We start from the raw sequence: 12,776 nt of genomic DNA, 5'->3' as shown, positions 1-12,776 counted from the left end.
ATAAAAAAATTTTTGGCAATAGTAGAGAACACAACTTTTAAATTACCCTTATGAACATTCTGTTTAATGTAGACCACTGGGGGAAAAATGAGCTGTCACTGGAGGTTAAACTTTATTTTTTTTATGCTGGTATAAGACAGGCATTAGTTTTTCAATGGCAAATGCCACTTGTTTCTAATAACTTCTGGTGCCAACCCTTCATTCACTTAGATAACTTCTATTAGCTAAAGAAGAAAAACTTGGAAAGGACATGGGTGTAACGTATTGTCTGCTTTCCACATCGGGTCATATAAGGGTGAAAAGAAATTACATCTTCTTGAACACTGGTTTCATAATTCTTTGATAGAGATTTAGACTGCAAATATGCAATTAAATCATGAGAAAGAATTAAAACTTTAGTAAAATATACTAGAAGCACTTGGTTTTATTCTGTAAGTGATATTCTAGATTTCTAGATGTGTCAGCTCAACCCTAGATCCCACTCAAAAATGTTTAGTTACCGAACTTGCAAAATACACTTAATGAAGTTTTAAGATAGTGTAGACCTTGAAAGTTACATCATATCAGTACCTCTAATAAATCAACATGGCATGATCTGGTTATATTTCTTACTCACTATATCCTCAAATAATATGTTAGAGTTAAGCAGAATCTATATAGGTTATATTTTAAAGCTAACGTGAAATAAACAGTTAAATGGTTTTCAAAGAGAAACTCTCATCTTTGTTCATACAGCGTCAAGAAATTACAAATCACTAAAACTCTCCATTACATATGCATCCCTACGGGGACATGTGCTGTCTGGCCTGGACCTTGTCTGACAGTACTGGGTGGCAGGGTAATATTTACAGTAGGTAAATTCTGACATGTAATTAACTGGCTTGATAATAAAATCCTTTGTGGTTAGAGTTCTATCAATAAATAACACTGGATATAAAGTCTAAAATTCTATGTGGATCTGAATTCATATATTGTAGTACAGGGATAACCTGTGCATTACTGTATCTCTAAGACAAACAGTACTCTGGAAATTTAGAATTTAAAAAAAGAATATAATTCATAAATTAAAATTGTTTATCAAAAATGTCATTTAATTCTTTTAAAAGAATTAAAAGGAATGTGTAATTCCTTTTAATTCTTAGGTTTTTCTAAATTACAGTTAAAGCTTTAGGGGGCCAAATGAGCTTCTGGTAATAGGGTAAAAGCCTCTATTTTCCTATATTGTGCTAATATGTAAGTTCCATTTTTTTCATTGCTGGCTTCAGAAATGTCACTAAGCTCTGATAAGATTGAGTGTTAAGAGGCCCCAATGGTTTTTGGTCTTTCCTCCCTCCCTACAATTTTCTTTGCACATCAGGAAGATGTCAAGTGTTCTCACTCAGATAAAAATACTGAAAGAGAAAAGCCAACTCTTTCTCACTCTGAAGCCTCTGAAATCTTCTAGTAGGCTCAGTTTCTCAGGCACAGACTCCAGATGGTCTAAGGCCACTCGGGTACTCTAGAAAAGAAAACACAAGGCAAGCAAACATTATGAGAAATTGATTAATACTTTCAGAATCCAAGTACTAAAAATCAGTTGTACCATTGGTATAAGCAGTTCAAGCTGTAGATTTAGAGAGTCAAATAACAAATAGTATGTCTAAGATAAATGTATCTTTCTAAATCAGAAAAAATTTTTTCAAGAAGAATATGAGATGCATTTGCAAGACTGATTTGAATATAAAGCCCCTCCTAGATAACTGCTTGCAACAGATATACTATCAAACTTTCTATAGAGAATTTCATATTAATTTACAAACCTGCTTCAGTGAACATCAGAAATAAATCATAAGGTAATACTGAGAAATAGATGAATTTGCAGTTACTTATCTATGGAGCATATTAGAGATCCTCACATGTTGCCGTTATACAGAAGAAAAGAGCTCTCAACAATTATTTTAGTTAAAAAGGAAAAAAGTAGTTCTCAAAAGACTTGGAAGAAATAATCTGAAATTAAATATGTGTGACAGGCACACAAGGTCCTGTTGATTACAAATCAATAACTTCTACAGTCTTTGATTAGCTAGTCACTGATTTACACGTACTGATATAACCACTAAGAGGGAATGCTCTGAAAATTATTTCAAAGCAAATGTTGAACTAAGAGGTTAAATGGTAGAATAACCTTGAGACCAGAGGCTGTACCATATACACCTCTGTATTCTTAGTCCTGTCTCAAGGGTAGGCACACAGATATTAGCTTTTACATTTAAAACGAATTGTAATTATTCAATGAAATAAAAAATAAACCCGAGGGCTGTGCATGGGGAGAGAGTGTCCTGCAAGAACCTGGACATAAGTTTGCACAGAGCTGTCAAGAAGTTAGTGACCACCCACTATTCCACGCACTCCCCTACATCTCCCACGTGAACAGTTCTGCATGATAGATTATGAGTGAAAGTGACATGTGTCACTTCTGGACTGAGACAGTTAAGAGTCTGTGTGTTCCCTTTTCCACCTCAGACCCTGCCATAAGGACCCTGGAGGCCACATATTCCGGATGGCAGAGCTACGGGATAGAGGAGAGCTGCCCACCATATTGGACTTAATGTGAGTGAAAAAATCAACTTTTATGGTGCTAAGCCATAAGATTTCATGGTTTGTTAGCTACCAATGCATAGCATAGAATTTATTGCAAATAATACCTGAGAATTATGTAATTTAATAATAGGTTAATCAGGTGGTTAAGTGGCTTTTTTTTTCTTTTTTTTTTTGGTGGGAGGAGGCTCCAAATTATATGTGTGTCAGGGGTTTTTTCTCAGGGGAGTTCAATTTTTTTGGAACTAGCATTGGTTAGGAACTAGTGTTCTCATCATCTGGTATACTCCCTTTCGTTTACTCTTCCTATCCCTATCTCACCCTAATGCTGTTTTCTTCTTCACCTCCCATCCAGAGCTTCTCCAGAGCATAGCCTTATATCTCCTGCAGGGTTTGTGGAGGAGCAGGGATGGAGACAGACAGTGGAGGGTCTAACTCTTCCCTGAAGACACTTTCAATGTACTCATTTCCACCCTCTCCTTCTGCAATAAAAGGGTACCACTAGCTCAAAAGCCTTTCAGAAATTCTACAGGGTGAATAAAATTTGCTTTCCATAGCTATCCCCTTGACAGACATTTGGGTTTCACCTCTGTTATGAGGCATTTTACCCATTTTCTTTCGATGTTCTTTGACTTGGCGTTATAGATGTCTTCTAGTTGTCAACATGTAAACCACTGGTTCTATCTCTTCATATTTGTATTCTTCTAATGTGATTTTTGAGAGAGTAGTAGAAACATCCTTACTTTGGCTATTTTGAAATTGGAAGTTGTACATGCTGTTTCTTCACATTCATAACTTTTCAAGTTCCACTTAAACTTCCTTTTTGAGTTCCATTTAAAAGACTTAGTATTTTGTTCCTTCCAAGTATTTTGTTCCTTCCGCTTAACACTTACATTGTTAGTCTTTTTTGTGGCATGTGCTCAACTCAAACTGCCATGCATTTTAAATAGCTTTATTTAATTATTTCATGAATAGGAAAGATTAATCAAAATAACATGTTTCTTAGAGACAGACTCAGAGACATAGAGAACAGGCTTGTGGTTGCCGGGGGTTGCGGGAATGGGGTGGGGGTTGGGGAGGGATGAACTGGGAAGTCGGGGTCAGTAGTTGCAAACTATTTATACATAGAATGGATAAACAACAAGGTCCTACTGTATAGCACAGGGAACTATATTCAGTATCCTGAGATATACCATAATGGAAAAGAATATAAAAAAGAATGTGTATATATATGTATAACTGAGTCACTGCTATACAGCAGAAATTAACACAACATTGTAAATCAACTATACTTCAATTAAAGAAATGACATGTTTCTTAACATAGGCCCTAATGTGTAGATTTAGGAGAACTAGTAGTTTTAGTCACCATATATGCTATATTCATTTAAATAGTAAAATTATAGCTTTCCTCAAGAATTATATTGGCCCTTGAATAGTAAAATCCAAATCAATGCCATGGTGACTTTAAAGCAAAATTCTACGCATTGGATAAAATCTTCTTCATAAACAATGGTTTCAGTACAACTTGTAGTTTTAAAACTTTATTTCCTTTTTATTCATCCCATAATTTCTTTCATTCATAAGTGACCCTCTGAACCTGGGTTAAATATGTTATACTCATTTTGATCTTAAAATAAGCAAATGATCTCTTTCCCTACTGTAAAGCTAGCAGGTTATGAAAATATTTTTGCTTAAAATTTTCAATCGATCAGGTGATGCATTAAAAAGGTTTGTTCCTAGCATGTTTACACATACTGGTTTATTTTATTTGATTATGTTTTGGGGGTACATATTCAAATGGCTACTTTTTTTTGAGTAAAACTTCAACCTTAAAAATTTGCTTGGCTTCTTCTTTCTTAACCGGTTATTTTCTACTTCCCTCCCCTAACCCCCCGCGTCTCCATTAACATCTTTATACTTTCTCTTCATCTATTGTAGTTGTGATTATTTTATATTCCATTTATGGATTGTTTCTCAATATCAGAAATACTTTCTGGTACACATGTCCTTCTCTTCATCCTTATATTCTAGTCAGTTAAGTAACACCAAATGTATATCTAGATACCACAGAAAGATCCAGAAGACGTAGATGGCACACTTTCTCTTCTGCAGGAACTTTTAATTTACTGGAGGGAGAATATGCATATGTAAAGAATTATACAAAGAAAAAAGTTAATTGCATTTATTTTAAGGAAATTACATGTACAGATGCTGAGATTTCTAAGGCATCTGCAACAATAAGACATAAAGTAATGAAGATAATGAGTTCAGGCCTGCAGTCACCTCAGGTCTCATAATTTCATGATTAAGTGGTATTTGGGGAGTACATTTATTTTCTGGCCTTCTCTCCCTCTATATGCATGTTAGCATGCTTAAACCTACCACGTTGTCATATAGACTTAAAAGTATGCATATGCACGTTCAAACTCCGTTTTTTTGTTTTTTAATGTGAGACTGGCTAGGATTCTGTGCTTAGAGCCTTGTCACATTACATGGCATTTCAAGTTCACTTTTCCCCAAAAGCTAACTGTGCTAGAGAGACAAGAACTAATAGCAGATGGGAAGTCTAAATAGGGAAGTTGCTTGGATTTTAAAGGTGCCATGAGGACCTATAGCATGCTAGTTCCTAGGGCAAAATATCTCATGCAGAATCAGGGAAACTTTTTATTTTTTAAGGTGATTAATTACTTCTGACTTACATGGTCGAATGCATTAAAGGGCACATATAAGTCTCCACTGGTAGAATTAAGGGAACAATTTCTCAAGTTTATGAATAATGGCACCAGGAAATGACAGGTGATTAACCTGTCTTTAATTTTCTTAAATCAATTTTCTAGAAGAACTAAATTGGACATTTACATAGGGGTTTAAAGAGTGTTTCTCTTTTGAAAATGTTACAAGATAATAAACTTCATATCTAATTTGAAAACAGAGAAATTCACAATTAAGATTCCATTTCATAAAGAACTGATACAATACACTGATTATAGTACTTGCTTTATCTCAGAGGCTTAAGGAGCTGGACTTCCACTGGCCTAGGAAGCAAATGATCAATTACTCCTAATCTTGTTTACTAGGACAATGAAAGACTAACTATAAAAATGTAATTCAATTCTGAATACAATTCTTAATCCTCATTCCACTGTATAATGTAGATACTAAGGTTATCCCCATTTTACAGATGAGACAACTGAGGACCAAAGTGTAAATAACTTCCTCACAGTCATGTGGTGGCAAAACTGGTATGCAAACCCAAGCAGTCTGAACGCAGAAATGTCAGTGTTATTATATAAATATTTTCATGGCAAATCACCAATTGAAAAGGACAGCAACCAGTAGCTGTAATAGTGCATGCTTTAGGTAAATTCCTAATCCCTTGTTAGCTATCAACTCTTAGCAGCTAGAATTTTGAAGATATGTCCTTGATGAGCTTGTTTCTGGAAAAAGAAGTCTTAAGATGAACCCAGGAAGAATTTCATCTTGCCAGTGCTTGAAGGGTCTGGGCTCAAGACCATGCATCCAATATATATACACACACAAGGGGTCAGGACAGTATTTCTGTGGATTAGAGGATGTTAGGTATGAGATTGAGTTTTCTGATAATAATACCCCCTTTTCTTTTTTTGTAACATTTAGCACTAGGATAGCACACTATCTGTCCACAAGAGGTGCTTCAACAAATGTTGGCCACATAAAGACAAAAGCAGAGTTACCATGTTCTAATCAACCCATTGAATCTTGGTCTCTGTATGAAAAACCTAGAAGCAAAAGTTTGCTATTTCATTTATTTTCTCTAGACTAAGGGCAAGATCCAGTGGCGGAAACAACAGTGAAATTCAGAAATCCTGTCTGTTAGGACTTACGGCTTTTGTACCTACAGGTGTGTTTAGATGTCTGTTGGAAGGGGCAATGAATCAGCTGGCAATTTTACTATTCCAAAATCTTCAACACACACCAAACTGCTATGGGGTTGAACAGTTTGTACTGGTCCACAGTATATTTTTCTTTAGGTGTTCCTTTGCTTCAGACTTGAGGGAAATTGAATAATATAGTATGACAACATAAGTAGCTGCTATTAGGAATTAGAAGGGGCTTCACTGCAATTCTTAGATTCCTGTCTCCTGTAGAGAAAGCTTACGAAACAGAATATACTTTTCTTTGTAAAAATGTACATGTTATTTTCTTATTAACATATAACAACCACCATTTTCTTATAGTGCTATTGAAATCATATGTTTTGAGGTTTGGATGATAAATAAAGGATATGGTGTCTATATTTTTATTTTAAAAATGTGTGTGCATTTTTGGCACTATATAGATATTAAATACATGAGGTTATGAAGCAGTTTATTTGGGTTCAAAAATGCAATTCCACTTCATTTGGAAAGAGATCCACTTCAAAACGTTTTTGACAAATGGCTGAAAGATGGTAAAAGGACCTGAGTAAACAAGTTTGAAGGAGAGGAAGAGTGAGATCATGAAAAAGAGAGACTGTCTGCCTTTTCACTTGAGGTGACTAGGTCCAGCACAGCTATATTGGCTTCATAGGGTCCTCTTTTCATCCAAACTGTATAAGCCACTTGCTGGAACCAAGTGAAAAAGTAGCAGAGACTGGGCTGGCAAAGTCATTTCGTAGACACACATCCTTCAAAGAGCCTCAGAGCTCAAAGTTGTGTGGATTTCTTGGAATATCAGAGGAGTCCTCTATTTCTAGATTGTGTACTTTTGATACCGAGCAGGACCCTGTGGGGCTCCTGGGCACAAAAGCCTTTCTGTGTGCCCCATGTCTCGATAACAGGAAATAGGCTTCATTCAGCCTCCATGACCTTGCCTGAGTTCCAGAGAGAAGGTTCAAACAGTTGCTAATTAGGGAAGGGAGGGGATGTGGAGACAAGGGAGGAACAGTCAAGAGAAACAAAAATGCAGCCTCGAGGCAGGGTCCTGGTTCCCCATTAAGGGATATACGTATATAACAATATCTGAGCTGTTCTGCAGATACTGAAAGCCTCACAAGGTGGGAGAAATTAATGGTATGCTGCTCTCAAGCAGGCAGACCCCAGACGGGTTGGAACTAGAAGGCTGACGATGTTAACTCCCACTTACCTCACCAGCAACCAATCAGAAGAGTGTCTGCGAGCTGATCACACCCTCTGAACCATTACCATGAAACTTCTCACTATCGCCTCCATGTTGAGACACACAGTTTTTGAGGCACAAGCCTGCTGTGGCCCCTTTGCCTGGCAAAGCAGTAAAGCTGTTCTTTTCTACTTCACCCAGAACTCTTGTCTCCAAGATTGAATTTGGTGTCAGGGTACCGAGGCCGGATTTGGCTTCACTTTAAGAGAGTTTTAAAAATCAGACAGCCACTTAGAAGTGTTTACATGTATCTCAGGGTAGGAGGGTACACAAGGCTTGTTAAAAAGACAAGCAAAAAAGACACCAGTTAATGTGGCATTATGGCATCAGTGACTCTATTTGATCTAAAATCCAGAACTTTGGTCAATAACAAATTCTATTTGTCTTCATATAATACCATTCTAAATCAAACGTGGTAGAAGATTTCCTTTAAAAAACACAAATTTATGAAATTTGAGAATAGGTAGAATATCTTCACTAGAAAATTTGAATAAAGAAGGCTTTCTAGGGCTTCCCTGGTGGCGCAGTGGTTGAGAGTCCTCCTGCCGATGCAGGAGACACGGGTTCGTGCCCTGGTCCGGGAGGATCCCACATGCCGCGGAGCGGCTAGGCCCGTGAGCCATGGCCGCTAGGCCTGTGCGTCCGGAGCCTGTGCTCCGCAACGGGAGAGGCCGCAGCAGTGAGAGGCCCGCATACCGCAAAAAAAAAAAAAAAAGAAGGCTTTCTAGGTGTTTTCCAACTCTCATTCACAGTAACTTTTTTCAGTGAAGAACTATCAAAAACCTACAGAATCTGTCATTCCAGATTATTGCTTTCTTGTTTCTAGATGTAACCAAATTGAGTTATAGTCAACCCATGATCTTATTATAAGCTTAATTTGGGGATTTTTTTTTTTCAATAAGAGAACACCAAGAATGAGTTGAAGGATAAAGGAAGACAGAAGGAATAAAGAAACATATCTCTTCCCCTTGAGATCCCCTCTTTAAATATTTTTCCTGATATAAAGGAAAAATAACACATAAAGAATAAAAAGGACTAGTTTAGTGTTCTCTGTATGCTAGATAACGAAGTTGGCCCTTACAACCAGTTTATAAGGAGGAGGGTCTTGAGATCCACGCTTTAATTTCTGTGAAATCACTTCATTTCTTAAAATTGAAAACTAAATGTACTCAACAAAGGAAAAAAATTTAAGAACTTTTGCCCCCAAAATGTGATTTGCATGTTAATAACGGGCAAACAGTATAAGCAAGTGTTTGCTGAAAGAGACAGAGTTTAGCAATTTCTGCTTATGGTGGCAGATAAAGAAACTATGTTTGTGGGATTTACTGGTCCCAGTCACGTGTTTCAAGCTGGCTGATGGAGGACAGTGGTGAGGTGGAAGGGATGCTGAACCAGAAGTCAGCCTGTCTCATTTGTGGAGCTGCACAGTTCCAGCAACATTAATTGTATTGTGTGGTTTGGAGAGTATCACTTTCCCCTGCCCTTCTAAGCTTCAGTCTTTTATTTGCAAGATGGGGATAAATAATGATGGTCTTTATTATCCCATGCTCATAGAGTAACCGTGATTATCGAGTAAGAGTGAATGTGAAAGTACATTGAGAACTGTCAAGTACTTTCCAAATAGTATTAAAAAAAAACCTGATTCTGTGAAGTACTGTCAGCTCAAGGATTCTCAAATGGAGAAAAGGAGGTCAGTGACAATCTAAATTTTACAATCTAAAATTACTAATAAAAATTAGTCAACAGAGTACAAAGCAGAAACAAGGCAAACTTAATTAAAGGTATATCCAATATTTAGAAATACATTACTGTTCTACAGACATCATCCAAAACATAAAAGTAATAGAAATGTAATGGCACACAAATTGCTTTTGTACATACTGTGCCCTCGGTGGAGAATGTTCCCTGCAGTCTCCTTATCTGGTTAAAACTTTTCCCCCCAACATTATGAGCATTTTCAAGCATACAGGAAATCTGAAAGAAATTTACGGAGATCACACAAATACCCACCACCTAAATTCTACTATTAACATTTTGTTATATTTGCTTTATCACATATTTATCTATCCATCCCCACGTCTATCCATTAACCCAACTTATTTTTTGGATGCATTACAAAGTAAACTGTGTACATTAGTAAACTTTACCCTAAAGACTTCAGCATGCATACCATTAATTCCACTTGACTATGTTTAATGTAAAATTTACATTAATTTGTAATGAAATGTATAAATCTTAAGTGAACTGGTTAATTTTTATTATCTTTCATCACTTCCTCAGGGAAGGCACCCATGCCTTCACTGATTTCTATCAAATAAGCTCTCAGTTAAGTCATGAGCCTCTCCTTTGCAACAAGTATTAGAGTACCAGTGTTACACTTATTTGTGCAGTTATTTAATTAATGCTTGTGTTGACACTGGGCAGTAAGCATCCTCCAGGTGGGGAATGTCTGTCTTTGCTCTGCACTGTACCCACAGTCCACCCGGTGTTTCCACGGAAAAGGTATCCAGTAACTGCTTCTTGAGTGAACGAACGCATCTTACTCAATGAAGGGGAGGGGTTTATCCATTTGGTCAATCTGCAAGCATTTACTAAACACCTACTCTATAGCAGACACTGTTCTACAGGTGAGCTGAGGAAGGGCCAAAGATGAGGCTGAAGCTGTCTTTGGTAAGATCTTACAGAGCCTTTAGGCCACAGTGAAGTAAGTGTATTTAATTCTGAATGAGACAGAAGGTCTTCTGAGGGTTTTCCGCAGAGGAGTGACACGCTCTAAAAGAACCTCTGATGCTGTTTTCAGACTGCTGGCCTCTGAGCCCCAAGCAAGGGAAGAATGGGTGGAGTTTGGGAGTGTTGTGAGAAGGGGGCAAGGCATCTTGCTCCCAGGTTGGGGACCTGCTGAGCAGTGGAAACTCTGAGACCCATGTCAGGGGTGCCATCTGGGTGGAGTTCCCTGAGAAATTTATTGGGAGAATGTACTGAATCCCCAGAAGGGCAATGGTGCCACACCTAAAGCTCTTGATTTACCCCAAATACTCTTACATCTCAAGAATAGTCATTCTGACCATAAACTTCTGAAAATGTCTTAAATGTCCACAAAATAGTTTCTCTGATAATGACAGGTTATTTAGATTACTCAGATAATACTTTTATTTGTGGTAGCCTTCTGTTTAAGGACATCAAGATATATTTGAGGCAGCAAGGTACTGTGGAAAAGATCACTGAGTAGCAATCAGGAGATAAAAAATTATATCTCAGGTTTGCCATTACCAGTTATATGAACCTGGGAAAATGATTTAACTCATGGATCTCAGTTTCCAAATCAGGAAAATGGGAAAGAAGGATCTAAAAATCTCTTAAGAGCCCTTCTGGCTCTAGATTTAGTCTGCTGTAGCTTTAACTTCTTCCCAGAGTAGGTTGGGAGCTTGAAAGGTTGGAAAGAGTAAGAAAAATGGCTTTCTATAAAGAGAAAGTAAAATAAGGAGAAAACCATTTAGGGATTACTATTTATTCAAGAACACCTGTGGGGTGGAAAAACCTTCATTCTTCTGTGGCAGAAAGCAAAGTTAATGATTGCATAAGGAAAACAGGAAGAAAGATATTTCTGTCATCTTGGGTATTTGCCCTATCAAATTACTAACTCCAAGTATTTGTCATTTTGTATTTTTCGAACAGATACTTCCAAAAGCAGACAAAGAACTTGCTTTTCTTTTTTTTTTTTTTTTCATTTTATAACTGTCCTAATTAAAAAAAATTAAAACAGAAAAAAGATTTTACAGTTTTGCCCTCATCTAGATGCTGCTAATTAGCTTCTGGTTCTATTACCATAAATGTTATTCCATATTTTTGCTTCTGTCAAAGTTTCTGTGCCATCATGACTTTTGCACACTGTGGACCAAACAAATGTTGCTGCCATTCTGGTAAACAACAAATGTAGCCTGCCAGCAATCCACCAGCCAATGCAGCCACCTCCAATGATGTGCCCTGAGGGGAATTCAGGATGGAGATAAACAGGATACTGGCCCTAGGTAGTTAAGATGCATATCTAAGCAATAATTTCAATGAACCTGGACTCATTCGTCTTCCCATACATAGAAAAACACTAAAATCATTAACTTGAAATGTCTGTTTTTTGTGAGTAGCAGCAATCTTTCGATGTTTGACTTTTTCTTTTTTTTTTTCCCCAGCAAAAACTCCTATATATCTTGGCTCCTTCCTTACCTCTTTGAAACAGTTCCTCAGAGCTATCTGAGAGGCTATATCCCGATAATATAGTCCTCAGTAAGATTACCAAAGAAAACATAATTCTCGAGTTTTAGGTTGTGCTTTTTTGTTTGTTTGTTTTGTTTGTTTTCTGCAGTCAACAACGTGAAGGCCCATCTGTCTGGAATACCCTCTACACGCTGCTTAAATTAGCCCACTGACTGTCCTGCAAGACTTGGCTTGGTTACTACCTCCTCTAACATGGCAGTTAAAATCATGGCCTCTTGAGTGGTCCGAGCTAAAACCCTGATTTAGTTTCCTACTGGCCATGTGTGCCTACGGAAGTTCCTGAGCCTTCTGCACTGGGACTCAGTTTCTTCACCTATAAATAGGAATGATAATAACACCCATAGCGTAGAACTATTTTAAGGATCAAATATATTAACATGGGCTTCCCTGGTGGCGCAGTGGTTGAGAGTCTGCCTGCTGATGCAGGGGACACGGGTTCGTGCCCCGGTCTGGGAAGATCCCACATGCCGCGGAGCGGCTGGGCCCGTGAGCCATGGCCGCTGAACCTGCGCATCCGGAGCCTGTGCTCTGCAACGGGAGAGGCCACAACAGTGAGAGGCCCGCGAACCGCAAAAATAAATAAATAAATAAAAATTAACATATGTAAAGTACTCAGAATGGGGAAGGGCAGTAGTAAGCACTCAATAAACACTAGCTATTGTTACAACGATAATACCAGTTATTATTCTGTGAACATCTCTCCTAAAGTGTGTGTTGGGTACCCGTCCTCAGCGCTTCCCATGCACACACATGCCTCCTATCACCTGTCTAATTGCTTCCTGTTTGTCC

General features: G+C 37.7%; 1 protein-coding gene across 1 annotated transcript in view; it reads right to left on the bottom strand.

Annotated features, from left to right (window-relative positions):
• Positions 1-12,776, bottom strand: part of CEP128 (centrosomal protein 128) — a 445,779-nt gene that overhangs the window by 24,337 nt on the left and 408,666 nt on the right. Inside the window, exons 22-23 of the mRNA XM_067030654.1 lie at positions 9,597-9,689; positions 1,421-1,498 (exon numbers count right to left, since the gene is read on the bottom strand). Coding sequence (XP_066886755.1) covers positions 1,421-1,498; positions 9,597-9,689 — 171 coding nt within the window. The remainder of the gene's footprint in view (positions 1-1,420; positions 1,499-9,596; positions 9,690-12,776) is intronic.

The sequence above is a fragment of the Kogia breviceps genome, chromosome 3, assembly GCF_026419965.1.
Source record: "Kogia breviceps isolate mKogBre1 chromosome 3, mKogBre1 haplotype 1, whole genome shotgun sequence".
In the NCBI taxonomy this organism is placed as follows: domain Eukaryota; kingdom Metazoa; phylum Chordata; class Mammalia; order Artiodactyla; family Physeteridae; genus Kogia; species Kogia breviceps.
Note: the sequence above shows the minus strand (reverse complement) of the source record. Positions and strands in the feature narration are given on the sequence as shown.